General features: G+C 47.4%; 2 protein-coding genes across 17 annotated transcripts in view; one reads left to right on the top strand and one right to left on the bottom strand.

Moving 5' to 3' along the window:
* Positions 1–16,058, top strand: part of LOC125428587 (zinc finger protein 883-like) — a 1,608,225-nt gene that overhangs the window by 415,963 nt on the left and 1,176,204 nt on the right. For 3 of the 16 annotated variants that reach the window (XM_048488965.1, XM_048488964.1, XM_048488968.1), the window contains exons 1-2: positions 7,453–7,864; positions 12,567–13,064. The exons of 2 other annotated variants lie outside the window; for them this stretch is intronic. In XM_048488965.1, coding sequence (XP_048344922.1) covers positions 12,642–13,064 — 423 coding nt within the window. In that variant the 5' untranslated portion in view covers positions 7,453–7,864; positions 12,567–12,641. Of the gene's footprint in view, positions 1–4,665; positions 4,734–7,442; positions 7,865–7,896; positions 8,031–12,525; positions 13,065–14,975; positions 15,082–16,058 lie in introns of those variants that run through there. 11 more of the 16 variants (XM_048488959.1, XM_048488957.1, XM_048488958.1 and 8 more) reach the window with 11 other exon arrangements.
* The window catches only part of LOC125428534 (zinc finger protein 345-like), a 770,962-nt gene that overhangs the window by 293,023 nt on the left and 461,881 nt on the right, over positions 1–16,058 (bottom strand). The gene's annotated exons all lie outside the window — the stretch shown is intronic.

Genomic DNA, 16,058 nt, shown 5'->3' with positions numbered 1-16,058 from the left:
GGGGGTCCCCAAACTTTTTAAACAGGGGGCCAGTTCACTGTCCCTCAGACTGTTGGAGGGCTGGACTGAAAAAAACTATGAACAAATTCCTATGTACAAATGATTGTAAAATGTTTGATTTCACCTTTCAGCCTTTCTGTCATGGTCTATTTTTAGAACAGTGACCAAAGTATGTCAAGTACAGGGTGGGCTCCAAATATTGTTGGGGAGGCTGTGGAATACCTTCCCCTATAAAAAAAGAATGCAGAACTTTCCCAATGAAGCATTCCATCTAACCCAGGATCAGGTATCTTCCTGGGTTCTTTCCTCCCTACCAGCCAGCTTAGAAATTTAATTTCAGCCCGGTTGATGCCAATGGGAGTGAGTATGGAACAGAAAGCCTGGAGAGCAACACTACGGAAGTAGCCGAGAGGGAAGGGCGGAGCAGGCATTGCCACTACGTAAGGCTTCCAACTCTATCAGAAAAATGCATGGAGATTTGGGGGTGCCATCATGTAACTGCAATCAACGGCCGTTGGGGCCGGTTCCTCCTCTCCCTCGAGCCCCCACTGCACATGAATGGAGCCATCGCTGCCATGCCTGGCGGGCCAGATAAATGCCTTCAGGGGGCCACATTTGGCCCCCGGGCCGTAGTTTGGGGACCCCTGGGTTATAAGAACTGGACAATTAGCGGAATGTCGATTCCATTGTGTTATTTTTATTAATATGTTTTATTAATATTTTTTTTATACCTGCCTTTGATTGCCATAAAAAAAAACCCTTTAACTTGTTTTGTAAATGGTGTTTCTTTGTTGGTTCAAAAAGAACTCACAGGAGCTAGGCAGGGAGTCTGGATCTGTTCTTTCTTTTCAGGCATTTCTTGTAGCCCCCAAATACTAACATGCAGCTTTATAAAAAGGCTTTCTGAGGTGAGCGATGGGCAGCTTCAAGCCCTCCAGTCACTCTGGGAAGATTCACGTAACATCCATTGCAAACATCCACAACCATCACAAAACAATCTGTTAGGTATGCACTAGATCAGGGGTCTTCAAACTATGGCCCTCCAGATGTTCATGGACTACAATTCCCATCAGCCCCTGCCAGCATGGCCAAGTGGTAGGGCTCATGGGAATTGTAGTCTATGAACATCTGGAGGGCCATAGTTTGAAGACCCCTGCACTAGATCTTCTTTAACATTGTGGGATAAAGGTAGGAGGGAGGGGGGAACTGATAAAGTGGGGTAAGGGGAAGAGGAAGGCAGGGTGTAGACAACATACTGATAAGACTACTTAATCAACGATACTTACGTAACTGTATTATTTTCTGGTCTATTAGTATTCATATTAATTTTGGGATTCTTTTTCTTCTGTGTTGTATTGTTTTATTTGTTCAGAATGGACTGGTTAAAATGTTATTGTTTAAGTTCTTTAATAAAGTTTTTAAAAATTAAAAAAACAAAACAGTCTGTTAGGTATGTACTAGATCGAAGTGGAGTCTTCTACAACATTGATAGTCCAGCACGTTGCGGATGAATATACAATTCTACTGTGAGCTTTCCATGAGAAAGAGAATATTGTCAATTAATATAATACCACCCTCTTTTATAGTAATCAGTATAAGAAATTCTCATACCCAGAGTATTAATGTATAGTTTTATGGGTTTCAGCATTTGCCAAAGACCTTCCTATTCAACCAAGTCTTTGTTTTTTAACCCCCTTATGCCCCAAATTGAGAGATAAAACTGGACTTTCTGGCTCAAGGAGGCAGGTGGGAGATTCCAGCCCTGAACCTGGCAACTAATAAGATGTCCTTGCATCATGGAAAACTTCCTGCACACAGAAAGCTAGCACTGCAAGGAGAGCGGCTGAGCCCACTGCTCTGCTTGTACGAATCATGTCAGAGACTGATGTCTCCTAGGCATGCCAGATGGGGGCCTTCACTTTTTTCTCCCATCCAGCACCCAGGACTGCTGTTTCATGATCTCAGGGAGTCTGGAGCCCTTTCCCCCTTGGCGCACATGCAGGGGAGTGGAAAAGTAGACTCCAGGACTTCAAAAGGCAGGAGAAGAAAAGAAGGGGGGGGGCTCTCCCTCACCTGTTTCCCAAAGAGCAAAGGCGATGTCTGCACTGTTTGGGATCCTGAGGTGAAAGAAAGGAAAAGATGGCTGGGAACTGGCTGCCAAGAAGCAGAGGGGGCAGAGGAAGAAGAAGGGTTTGGATTTATATTCCCCCTTTCTCTCCAGAAGGAGACTCACAGGGGCTTACCCGTAATCCTTTCCCTTCTCCTCTCACAACAAACACCCTATGAGATGGGTGGGGCTGAGAGAGCTCAAAAGAACTGTGACTAGCAGGGTCTGCAACCTGCGGCTCTCCAGATGTTCATGGACTACAAATCCCATCAGCCCCTGCCAAGATGGCCAATTGGGATAGCTGGCAGGGGCTGATGGGAATTGTAGCCCATGAACATCTGGAGAGCCGCAGGTTGCAGACCCCATACTCCCAGCTGGTGTGTGTGGGAGTGCACAGGCTAATCTGAATTCCCCAGATAAGCCTCCACAGCTCAAGTGGCAGAGCAGGGAATCAAACCCGGTTCCTCCAGATTAGAATGCACCTGCTCTTAACCACTATGCCACTGCTGCCCTCCTCCCCAAATCTCCTGCCCTTCCTCAGTCTTGACCCATCAGCCTCCTCCCCAGTCTAAAGCAGCTAGAGAAGGTTCCTTTTGTATTCACGTCTCTTGCAGGTCTTAATTCCCACCTCTTCTTTCTTTGGATGCTTCTTACTTTTGCACAAAGAGGGTCTTTTTAGCATAGCAAGGCAGGGTGAGAATTGGGTGAAAAGGGGGCTCTTCTCCATTTCTCTGCTCTTTTGGGTCCTGGCAGATCCTGTCCCTACATTTCAATCCCCTCCTCTGGCCCTCAATGTGAGGATTTTGGCACCAGAGGTACCATTTCTCTCCCCGCAGAGATCCTCGTCTTGTCCCCTCGGAGCTCTTTGCTCTCTGCTCGGGGCTTTGCCCTCCCGAATGAAAGGGCGTCCTCTGCCCCGTCTGAATTCGCATCATTTGCAGAAAACACTGAATGCCCCACAGAACATACAGGGGTTGGGGGTCCCCACTGCTCACGCCCCTCCCTATGCGGGGGGGGGGGGGCAAATACTCCCCTTGCCCACCCAGATTCCTCCTTTGCAGCCAGCCTCTCCCCCCTGAGAGCAGCAGCCAGGGGGGTCTGTCCCTAGGAAACGCCCCTCCTCATTCCAGGCCTCCCCCCCCCCGCGCCTTTCCTCCATACCGAACCCCCTCCCCGCCAAGAGGACTCCTCCAGACCCCCCCCTTTGCTTTCTCTCCCCTCCCCTTCCAAATGCCAAATCCCTTGCGAGGCCTCCGCACTGCAGGGAAGGGGCTGCATCTCATCCCCCACCCCCCCAAAAAAAAACGCTTGTGGAGAGAGGAGGGGGAAAGAGGGGCGCAAGAGGGAGCGGACCTCCCCCCCGGCGTTGCAGTGGGGCCGCTCTCCTGGATCGAGCCCTCCCACCCCCCATTCCCCAGCCCTGCAATCCTCCCCACCCACCCAGCCCCCCTAACCCTGACTCACTCGCTGAGGCCGACCAGGAGCTCGCGGAGCTGCAGGAGCGGAAGCCACAAAGGCCGCTTTTTCCCCGGCCAACTCTTCCGCCCCCCCCCCACCCTCCCATTCCCTGGCGGCCTCTCTAGGATTTCCGCCTCTCTGGCCTCTTTGTGTGAAAGGCGGAGATGGGACCGTGCGGGGAGGCGACCCCCCCAAAGCACCGCCCCTCCGTCGCGGGTGCAGCACTGACTCCCCGCCCCCCACCCCTTTGCGAAATTAGGAGAGAGAAAAAAGCAGTCGTTTTAGTGCTGTGCGTGTCTTTTTTTGTTTGTTTCCATTGTTGATATTGGGGTTATTCGATATAGTGTCCTGAATATTTTCTGTTAAGGTTTGTGGTTTTAATGCTGTTCTTTTGAGTCAGGCAGTGCTATTTTTATTTATTTACATTTTGCATCGCCCCTCCACCGTGGGTGCAAAACTGACTCCCCATCCCCCACCCCCCACCCCCCTTTGCGAAACGGGCTTTGCATTTCCTCGGGGAAGGGACTGGACAAGGTGAACCAGCTGAGAGACAGGGAAGGGATGCATGATGGAGGCCAGAAACATCTGGGAAAGGGGACGCGCGCGCGCACACCCCTCCTAGCTTTGCCCTATCTCTGGCCCCAGGAAATGCTGCCTTGCCTTGCCTTGCCTGCCTCCCCCCCCCCCCCACAACCCCCCTCGAGTTTCAGCTCCCCAGAGGCTTGTCGCCTCCTATAAATGGGGACAGTCTGATTTGGGGGCTGGTGGAAATGGACCTGATCTGCCCCTTCCCTAAATGCCCCTGGCCTCCTCCAGCCACCCCCTCCCTCCCTCCCTGCCTCCCATCTGGTCCTTCCCTCCCCAAAGCCCCTTTTGCAAAAGGGGGGGGGAGGGAGGGGGGCTTTGGAGGACGCGTCCCCCACCCCAGCACCTAGGAAATGATCTCCCAGGGGAATACCTCATTTTACCAGCATGGCCAATTGGCCATGCTGACAGAGGCTGATGGGAATTGTAGTTCCTGAACATCTGGAGAGCCGCAGGTTCCCTACCCCTGTCCTAGAGAGGCCAGTAAGGAAGGGGGCGGGAGGGCACTTCCTTCCGGGGAGGGGGGGAGGGGGGCTTTGTTGCTCCCACTCCTGCAGCTCCGTCAGCAGCCTCTTCCCAGTGAGTCGAGGGGCTTGTGGGGGGGTGGGGAGTGCCGGGCTGAGCAATGTGGGGTGGGTAGAAGAGGGGGTCAGACCCCCGGATGCAGGAGAGCTGCCCCACCGCAAAGCCTGGGGAGGGGGCTGCTCTCTCTCTCCCCCCTCCTCTCTGCACAACGCTGGGGTTGGGGCGCGCCCGGGGGGGGGGTGAGATGCAGTCCCTTCCCTGTGTTGCGGAGGCCTGGCGAGTGGTTTAGATTTGCGGGGGAGGGAAAAAGCAGGGAAGGGTCTGGAGGGACTCAGCTTCAGGAATATTTCCATCAGTTTCACCAGCATGGCCAATTGGCCATGCTGACAGAGGCTGATGGGAATTGTAGTTCCTGAACATCTGGAGAGCCGCAGGTTCCCTACCCCTGGCTCTGGACGAGTCCTGTTGGCAAGAAGGGGGTTGGGGGTGGAGGAAAGGGCGGACAGAGGGAGATGGATTGGGGAGGGGAGTTTCTTAGGAACAGACCCCCCCCCCCTAGCAGGGCCAAGAGGCTGGCTGCAGGCATCCGGGTGGGCAAGGGACGTATATGCCCCCCCCCGCCACAGGTAGAGGCGTCATGGAGACCCCCAGTCCCTATATGTTCTCTGGGGGCATTCAAGGCCAGTGCAAATGAGGCTCATTCAAGAAGGGGCTGAGTCGTCCCTACATTGGGGAGGGCAGACCCCTGAGCAAAGAGCTACAAGGGGCCAAAAGGGGAAGGGTTCTCTTGGGGAAGGAAACTATACCTCTGGGGCCAAAATCCTCATACTGAGGGCTTGAGGATGTGGCGAAGACCAGGATCTGCTAGGCAGGCCCCAAAGCATGGGGAAAGGAAGGGGGAGCAGTGAATCGAAAGAAGAGCTTATTCCCTCCCTTATTCACACACATGCCCAAAAGCAGCTAGGAGCCACTTGGTGCAAAACAAAGAAGCCCCTAAAAAAATGAAGAGCCAAGAATTAAGACCCACAAGAGATGGCTTTTCTAGCTGCTTTAGACTGGGGAGGGGGCTGACTGATCAAGGCAGAGGAGGGGCTGCAGATTTGGGGGGAGCCCCCCCTTCTATTGCCTCTGCTTCTTGGCAGCCTGGCCCCAGCTGGCCTTTCCTTGCATCCACATCAGAATACCAAAAAATAGTCCAGTTTTAGCCCTTAATCTGTAGCGGTGGGCATGATACGTAATTTAATAGTAAATATGGAACAATACACTCAAAAAATTGTGAAGATCCATTATTTGGAACTCTGCTGTGTCATTGTGGGGGTACCACCAAGCAGCAGATTCATGATTTTGGGGGGTGCTGTCTGTGAGTATGGACATAACATTTGGTTTGATGGCAAGTTTGGGTTGTCCCAGTGCAAAACCCTTGAGTAGCCATGCTTTGGAACCATGCTTTTGTGCTGTGGCAGTGCCACAAAGTGGTGGATTCCTGATTTTTGCAGGGCACTCTTTGGTTGTGAATGTGACCTGTGGTTTGATGGTGAATTTAGGGTGACCTAACAGAGAAATCATAAGGATCTGTGCTTTGGAATTATGTTTTTGCATCTTTGCAGCATCATGAGGCAGATTCAGGATTTTTGCATGGACTAAGATATGATCTACTGTAAAACTGGGGTTTTTTTTGTATGTGTGGTTTTCTTTTGTAAAAATCCTATGATTTCATGAGGATCCGTCTAAATTCATCTAGATTCCATGTTTACCCAGTCTCCTTTTGCACCCACCTTCAACTGAGCTGCAGCATTGTTATAATTTTTTTGGTCTGATTCCTCTTTCTAGTGCTCCCAATTAGGGTGTGGGTTGGGGAAGGGCTTCCTAGGCATACAAAAGCGTTTAGGAATGGAAAGAAAATGATTTCCCACATCCACCCCAAACCATTCCAGCAGTGGGGCCTGAGCAAGCTTCTCACCCTGAAGGTGCCATGGAAGGTGGAAACTACCAGAGCATGATTTAAACGTGGGGAGAGAAGGGAAGAGGGGACATGGAGGCAGTGGGCACCTCCTGACCCTAACTGCCCCCCCATTCAGGATATTATGAGTTTTTGAGGGCTCTTCCCCTTGGTCTTCAAGACTGCAGAGGAGTTTTTAAGGATCTGTTTCTAAAGACTCCCCCCCCCCCCCCCCCCCCCCCAACAACACACAACAAGGATTCTTGGTGACAGAGACTCTTACTGCCCTTTTCACCCTGAGTCCACTGGGAAGGGATTAAAGTGTTGGGGTACTCCACAGAAGGGAAAAAAGGCACCATCTTCCCAGAATAATTGGAGGGCCTGAACTGCTGGTTGCTTTCCTCAGAAGGCCTCTGACCTTTTTATAAAGTTGCACATTCAAGACCCACAATAAACTCCTGAAAAGATAGAACAGACGACATACCAAAGCAGAGCAGAGCTGCAAGTCTGTTCACCTTAAAAGAACTGGTTTGGCAGAAGTCAGAAAACAGGCCCAAACTGTTACGTGTACTACCCTGTTTCACCGAATATAAGACATCTCCTGAAAATAAGACGTAGCAGAGGTTTTGCTGAAGTGCAAAATATAAGGCATCCCCCAAAAGTAAGACGTAGCAAAGTTTTTGTTTGGAATCACGCCTGATGATCAGAACACAGAAAAATAAGACATCCCCTGAAAATAAGACATAGCGCATCTTTGGGAACAAAAATTAATATAAGACACTGTCTCATTTTCAGGGAAACACGGTAATACGATAATTGTTTCACATGCTTCATTGCTGTTCTATTTGTTGTATTTTATTTTATTCAATTTGATACTTTGCCCTTTCTTGAATAATACGAGGCTCAGGGCAGCTCACAAACATTAAAATTAGACATCACATTTACAGTTATAATAATTTCGCTTAAAACATTAATTAGCTATTAATTATAATAAAATGCAATAAATTAAGATGGTGACTTGTCAAATATCATAGCCTAAGATCCAGTGTTACATCAAACTCTTAATAATTAACTATTGGGAAGGGAAGGGGGCCACTAAAACATATATCCTGTGTCTTATTTTTTTTAGAAAAAGAACAAATTTGAACTTTGTTTACAAAACAGATGACACATCAAGGCGGAGAAGAGCTGCAAGTCTGTTCATCTTCATAAAACTGGATAGACAGAATTCAGAAACCAGGCCAGAGCTGGTAGATATTCATCATTGTTTCATATGCTTTACTATGTACTGTGTCTTATAAAACAGAACAAATATATTCGAAGTTTCGTTTATTTTTATTTTCATAAATGTGTCAAAAAGTGGAATCACATAGTGAAAGACATGAAGTCCCTCAATTCTTTCATTAGAAAAAACAGGTATTTTAGTCCTGTACGTGTCTTTTTGTTTGTTTTCATTGTTGATATTTGGGTTCTTAGATATCGTATTTTTAATCATTTCTGTTAAGGTTTATGGTTTTATTGCTGTTCTTTTGAGCCAGGCAGAGTAATCTTTTTTTACATACATCAATTTAAAACACCCCAAATCCCTTTCTTCCATTGATTTGGATGGGCCAAATTTTGAATGCCATCACCAGAACCGGTTGTTAAATTATTTGAATCCCATCACTGGGCCAGCTGCTGATCTAGATGTTCGGTCAGCAACCACTCTGGTAATGGAGACAGGGGACACTGCGAATCCTGCCACTGACGGCTCTCCACCAATCAGTTAGTTAAGACGGTTGTTGGTTGCTGGCAATTGCTCTGGCTGAGGGGAGCCTCTGGCAGGTTGGGAAAAGATCAGGCCATTTAGGATAGCAGGGTTAGTGAATAAGAACATAAGAAAGAGCCTGCTGGATCAGACCAGTGTCCATCTAGTCCCGCACTCTGCTACTCGCAGTGGCCCACCAGATGCCTTTGGGAGCTCACATGCAGGATGTGAAAGCAATGGCCTGCTGCTGCTGCTCCCAAGCACCTGGTCTGTTAAGGCATTTGCAATCTCAGATCAAGAAGGATCAAGATTGGTAGCCATAGATTGACTTCTCCATAAATCTGTCCAAGTCCCTTTTAAAGCTATCCAGGTTAGTGGCCAACACCACCTCCTGTGGCAGCATATTCCAAACACCAATCACGTACTGCATGAATAAATGTTTCCTTTTATTAGTCCTAATTCTTCCCCCCCAGCATTTTCAACGTATGCCCCCTGGTTTTAGTATTGTGAGAGAGAAAAATTCTCTGTTAACGCTTACCCCATGCACAGTTTTATAGACTTCAATCATAACCTCCCCTCAGACGTCTCCTCTCCAAACTAAAGAGTCCCAAACGCTGCAGCCTATTCTCATAGGAAGGTGCCCAACTCTCAAGTATCCTTGTTGCCCTTCTCTGCACTTTTTCTATCTCTTCGATATCTGTTAAGATGCGGTGCCAGTAGTTTCTGTTGTGTTTTGCTTACATTTATATTGGTTCGGCTGGGGGTGGGCTGGGGAATCTATTTCAAAGTTTTCAACTGAATGAAGTAAATTAAAATAAATAAATTTGTAAAAATTGGCACAAGGGAAGGGACCTTCTTCCTGCATTAGAATAATCCAGAACGTTAACCTAACACTCCAATGCTTGGGGAGCCGGGCCTGTGAACTGGTGTCAAAGACCTGCCTAGCACAGTGTGGGAAAATTTGAGAAACCAATTGCCAAGGTCCAGACAGTTGAGCATCACCACCAGTAGCCATGGAAACACCACCAACACTCACCAGTAACACGAGGTGAGTGCTCTGTGACAGGCAGAGAGGCATGGAGCATGCTTGTGAACCTATGCCCCTTTTATCAGCCTGCTGTCCACCATATATAGAAGGGTCAAGTGGAACATGGGCGTGCATTACTGGTGTAGGCAGACATGACAGAAGGTCAGATTGTTTATTCTTGCACTGGGGTGTTACTGAGAGGAGCAATTCATTTTGCCAGGCAAGAGAGTTACAGACCCCCAGGCAACACCACAGGAGAAATGCAAGGGCTCAATCACAGGAAGCCTGTGTTCAGGTCCCACTAATGATTTTGTCGGATGTTCCCCTTCATCTGCCATCTCCCAGATGCAGGGTTGCCAATATCCAGGTAAGGCCTGGAAATCCCCTGAGTTTGTTGCCCCCCTCCCAACTTCCATTTATTCCAGCAACCGTTGTGCCTCAATCCAAGCACAAACCACACCCCTGATGCAATCCCACTCTGTGCCAGCACAAGATTTACACTTGACCTACACTAACAGAAGACCCCTGTGCCTGTGGATGGACATATCTCCTGACCCACTTAGTAGCCATCCGAAGCCCCTGGAACAGCCTGACCCCAAGTAACATGTTTAAAGAGCCAGAGGCAGTTAAATATCCCAAAGACCCAAATAGCAGTCGTGCTATTTAAATATCCCAAAGACCCAATAGCAGCTGCTTGTGTCTCTGAAAGCCTCCTTGGCCCCCCTCCCAGTACAGCCAGTTCTCCAAACTATAGCAAAATTTAGCTAGCGGTTCAGTGAACCGGTGTGAACTGGCTGAATCCCACCTTCTGGTTACAGTGTATGAAACAGCCCCCTCCCCGCTCCCCAGAATTCAGTTATCTCTTTTTTATCAAAACTGATTCCACCTTTTAGGAGTCAGTGCTCACAGCTGAGGGAGCCTCTGGCAGGTGGGAAAAAGTCAGAGCCATTTAAGGACCCACTTAGGGTTAGTGAATAAGAACATAAGAAAGAGCCTGTAGGGTCGGGCCAGTCCTGGTCCGCACTCTGCAGTGGCCACAGATGCCTTTAGGGCTCACATGCAGGATCTTAAGCAATGGCCTGCTGCTGCTGCTCCCAAGCACCTGTGTTAAGGCATTTACAATCTCAGATCAAGAAGGATCAAGGTGGTAGCCATAGATTGACTTCTCCATAAGTAGCCGAGTCATGCACAAAGCTATCAGGTTAGTGGCCAACACCACCTCCTGTGGCAGCATATTCCAAACACCAATCACGTACTGCATGAATAAATGTTTCCTTTTATTAGTCCTAATTCTTCCCCCCCAGCATTTTCAACGTATGCCCCCTGGTTTTAGTATTGTGAGAGAGAAAAAATTCTCTCTGTTAACGTTTTCTACCCCATGCACAGTTTTATAGACTTCAATCATAACCCCCCTCAGACGTCTCCTCTCCAAACTAAAGAGTCCCAAACGCTGCAGCCTATTCTCATAGGGAAGGTGCTCCAATCCCTCAAGTATCCTTGTTGCCCTTCTCTGCACTTTTTCTATCTCTTCGATATCTGTTAAGATGCGGTGCCAGTAGTTTCTGTTGTGTTTTGCTTACATTTATATTGGTTCGGCTGGGGGTGGGCTGGGGAATCTATTTCAAAGTTTTCAACTGAATGAAGTAAATTAAAATAAATAAATTTGTAAAAATTGGCACAAGGGAAGGGACCTTCTTCCTGCATTAGAATAATCCAGAACGTTAACCTAACACTCCAATGCTTGGGGAGCCGGGCCTGTGAACTGGTGTCAAAGACCTGCCTAGCACAGTGTGGGAAAATTTGAGAAACCAATTGCCAAGGTCCAGACAGTTGAGCATCACCAGTAGCCATGGAAACACACCAACACTCACCAGTAACACGGTGTAGGAATTAACCTGTGACTTGAGCGAAGAGGCATGGAGCATGCTTGTGAACCTATGCCTTTTATCAACCTGCTGTCACCATATATAGAAGGTCAAAATTGGAACGTAAAGTGCATTACTGGTGTAGGCAGACATGACAGAAGGTCAGATTGTTTATTCTTGCACTGGGGTGTTACTGAGAGGAGCAATTCATTTTGCCAGGCAAGAGAGTTACAGACCCCCAGGCAACACCACAGGAGAAATGCAAGGGCTCAATCACAGGAAGCCTGTGTTCAGGTCCCACTAATGATTTTGTCGGATGTTCCCCTTCATCTGCCATCTCCCAGATGCAGGGTTGCCAATATCCAGGTAAGGCCTGGAAATCCCCTGAGTTTGTTGCCCCCCTCCCAACTTCCATTCATTTTAACAACCCTTGTGTTTCAATCTAAGCACAAACCACACCTGAGATACAATTTCACTCTGCCAGCACAACATTCACACTTCCCTACACTAACAGGACACCCCGGTGCCTGTGGATGGACATATCTCCTGACTCACTCAGTAGCCATTCGAAGGTCCTAGTACAGCCTGACCCAAATTCACATCTTTAAAGAGCCAGAGAAAGTTAAATATCCCAAAGACCCAAATAGCAGTCGTGCTATTTAAATATCCCAAAGACCCAATAGCAGCTGCTTGTGTCTCTGAAAGCCTCCTTGGCCCCCCTCCCAGTACAGCCAGTTCTCCAAACTATAGCAAAATTTAGCTAGCGGTTCAGTGAACCGGTGTGAACTGGCTGAATCCCACCTCTGGTTATGTGGGCGGAAACAGCCCTCCCCTGCGCCCCCGCCCCAGAATTCAGTTATCTCTTTTTTATCAAAACTGATTCCACCTTTTAGGAGTCATAGCCAATTAAGAGAATTTATTGTCGTCAAGGTCATAGCAGCCTAAGAACTGTGAAGGCTGTTTCCTTTTTACAAATACCAGCTGCAAGCGATAAACCTAAACAGCAGTAAATTAACCTGTGAGGTATCATAGAGGCCCACATCTAAAGATGGCTTCAGGGAAGCTATGTATATTTTTAAAGTAAAATATGCACAACCCCCGCTCTTTGCAGCAGGCTGAACTAAGGTAAGGGGGGGGTGCCATTTCCCCCCTTTACGCCACTACCAAACAGGCATATTTCAAAAAGCTTGGTATGTAGTACAGCACATCATTACAAACCACACTTTTGTTCTTATCCACCATGTGTCATCATTCTCTTTTGTTTTCCTTCTGACATGTTGATATCTGCCTCCTACCCACCCCCACACTCACAGAAAGAAGCCTGTCTTCATGCCCAAGTGAGTAAAGGAATCTTTTTACAGTCAGAGGTGACCCAATAGTAGAAGAAGATGGAAGAGCAAGACCTAGGAGGACCTAGACCAAGCAAGAGAGCAAGGAAAGACCCCCATCCCATCCAAGCTGGGAGTGGTGTTGAATTCTGGGAGAGAGCTGTGCCAGAGGTCTGGGATCAGCGGCCCCTAAACTCAGAGGTACATTGCCAACGCTTCCGGCAGTTCTGCTACCGTGATGCTGATGGGCCCCGAGAGGTTTGCAGCCAGCTCCATGGACTTATCAACTGCTGGTTGAAGCCAGAGAGGCACTCCAAGAAGCAGATCCTGGACCTGGTGATCCTGGAGCAGTTCCTGGCCATCCTGCCCCTGGAAATGCAGTGCTGGGTCAGAGGATGTGGGCCGGAGACCAGTTCCGAAGCAGTGGCCTTGGCCGAGGGTTTCCTGCTGAATCAGGCAGAGGAGAAAAGGCAGGCAGAACAGGTGAGGGCTTGTCTTTCCAGGTGTGTCCAATTCAAACTACAATATTTGACCTTCTCCTAAGGCCGTGGTGGCAAACCTTTGGCACTCCAGATGTTATGAACTACAATTACTACAACTACCAATTGGCCATGCTGGCAGGTGCTGATAGGAATTGTAGTTCATAACATCTGGAGTGCCAAAGGTTTGCCACCACTGTCCTAAGGCTTCCCTGCCTGATATTTGTACAAGTTTTAATCATCTGAATGGGAGATTAAAGGAGGTGCATCAGCTGCCCCTTCTGTGGAATGTTTTATTCCTCCAGATAGTTCACCGGTGTTGAAAGAAAACCCTACCAGGTCTTGTAACCATTTTAAGGTTGGATTGAAGTGATTGTAGGTTTGTGTGGCTTTGAATTGAGTGCTAAATAGGAGGGAGAGGGAGGGAGTGGCCATAAAAAAGCAGGTGAGCCGTAATTGGGTTTTGTGAGGAGTTCCTAGGGGGAAAAAAAGGAAGAATATAAAAGGGATGGAGACAAGGAGAGTTTAGTTTGAGATCTTTGAGAGAGAAAGAGACTAATCTTGGCTGTGATTTTTACAAGGAGAGAGGGAGAAATTGAAGTTAGAGATATATTAATCTTTGAGGAATATAGAAACTTTCAGAGTTAGAGTGTCAGAACTCTAAGGAAGAATTGGAGCCTGTCCGAGAAGAACAGAAGCTGTATGAGTATGACAATAGTTTCGCTGTAAGAGGGGGAAAGGGTCAGAATGACTTTATGCTGACTGGAAGTTACTTAAAGTAGAATCATAACGTTGGAAGAGACCACAAGGGCCAACAAGTCCAACCCCTTGCAATGCAGGAACACACAGTCAAAGCACTCCCGACATACGTTCATCCAGCCTCTTATTAAAAACCTCCACAGAAGGAGACTCCACAACTCTCTGAGGCAGTGAATTCCACTGTTGAACAGCCCTGACGGTCAAAAGGTTCTTCATAATGTTTAGGCGGAATCTCTTTTCCTGCACCTTGAATCCATTACTCTGTGTCCTAGTCTCTGAGGCAGCAGAAAATAAGGTTGCTCTCTCTTTGGCATGGCATCCCTTCAAATATTTAAACATAGCTATCATGTCCCCTCCTTAATCTATGCGTCTCCAGACTAAGCATCTCTTCGAAGGGCATGGCACGCACCGCTGCTTCCAGAGACTGAGCAACAGAGCTAATAGCAAGCCCCACCTCTCATCAAGCCCCCCCTCCCCCCCCCCCGGTCAGAAGTAGTTGGTGCCTCAGTTAGATTTTATTTTTGTAAATAGTTTGTATGGAACCTTGAACTTACCTACCAGTTATAAATAAAATCTTATTTTGGTTCATTGAAATATTGGAACTCCCAACTAATTTTCCTTAGTACCACGAAAGCTATTTGTTTCCCTTACATCTTGTACACACTACCAAGAAAAGAATGAAATGGGGAATACAAGCATTTGTAGAATATTATTCCTGGTGGCAGCATACCAAATAAAGGAGGAGACACAGAAGAGAGTGAAAAGGAGGAGGGGCAATCACCACAGGTATACTTAAAGAGTCTGGGAGTGGAGCAGGATCTGTTTCTTGGTGTAGTGATTAAGAGTGGTGGACTCTGATCTGGAGAACTGGGTTTAATTCTGCACTCTTCCACATGAACAGTGGACTCCAGTCTAGTGAACCAGGTTTGTTTGCCTGCTCCTCCGCATGAAGCCTGCTGGGTGTCTTTTCGTTAGTCACAGTTCTCCCCAAATTCTCTGAACCCCACCCGCCTCACAAGGTGTCTGTTGTGGGGAGAAGAAGGGAAGGAGTTTGTAAGCCACTTTGGCATTCTTTAAGGTCAAAAATGCGGGGTATAAATCAAAACTCTTCTCCTTGTACTCCTTCTCTTACTTGTTGCCGTTGCTGCTGTTTCAGATGTTGGGCCTATCCGTGAAGATGGAAGATAAGTTGGAAAGAGCTCCGTTGGAGGAAGGGCAGCTGGGCCAGGGTCAGGAATGTGCCCAAGATGCCCTCTCACATGGTAAGGACTAATTCTAACTCGTTGGGATTGGGGCACCCAGTTAATTCGATGGGTAGAGAATTCTGGTCAGGAAAAAAATGAAATGTTTCTTCATCCAAATTATGGTGCTCCATGTTGAATAGTTGGGATGCCCATAAAAGTGGATTAGAAAATTCACGGAGGCAGCTCCTCACATTGATTACAATATTGATATCCCTCCTTTCTCCATTAGAGAGGCTCAAGGTAACTCATACCGTGTTTCCTCGAAAATAAGACATAGTAGAGGTTTTGCTGAAGTGCTACCGTATATACTCGTGTATAAGTTGACCCGCATGTAAGTTGAGGCACATCATTTTACCACAAAAAAATGGGAAAACTTATTGACTTTCGTATAAGTCGAGGGTGGGAAATGCAGAAGCTACTGGTAAATTTCAAAAATAAAAATAGATACCAATAAAATTACATTAATTGAGGCATCAGTAGGTTAAATGTTTTTGAATATTTATTTCAAAGAAAAACAGTAAACTAGCTCTGAGTGGAAAAGTGGGTCAACAAGAACAATATGGTATCAACAATAACTTTAAAAGTACAAAAACCTTGGCTTTTTTTGTAAGGAAGGGTTTTAAACAATGGATCTTACAATAAAAACTGGAATGAACATGCCTGTTCACTGTGACTCAAAACTACCCTGCTTTTTAAAAGAATAGTTTATTATTTTTAGTGTACATGTTTTTAAAATTGCAGATGGCAGGTGTCATTTTAGAAGGGACATTCACACAACCTGTCAGGGGAGGAATGTTTATGTTAGCAGTACCAACATTTCAGAGTATCTTTAGGAGACCCTCCTGATGATACCACCCAGGTTTGGTGAAGTTTGGTTCAGGGGGTCCAAAGTTATGGACCCTCAAAAGGGTAGCCCCATTTACTATTAGCTTCCATTGGAAACAATGGGGGATCAGGCACCCATTTTGGGGATCCACAACTTTGCACCCCCCTGT

The sequence above is a fragment of the Sphaerodactylus townsendi genome, linkage group LG03 (assembly GCF_021028975.2).
Source record: "Sphaerodactylus townsendi isolate TG3544 linkage group LG03, MPM_Stown_v2.3, whole genome shotgun sequence".
Taxonomy (NCBI): Eukaryota; Metazoa; Chordata; class Lepidosauria; order Squamata; family Sphaerodactylidae; genus Sphaerodactylus; species Sphaerodactylus townsendi.
The sequence above is the reverse complement of the archived record's forward strand: the minus strand, read 5'-3'. Positions and strand labels throughout refer to the sequence as shown.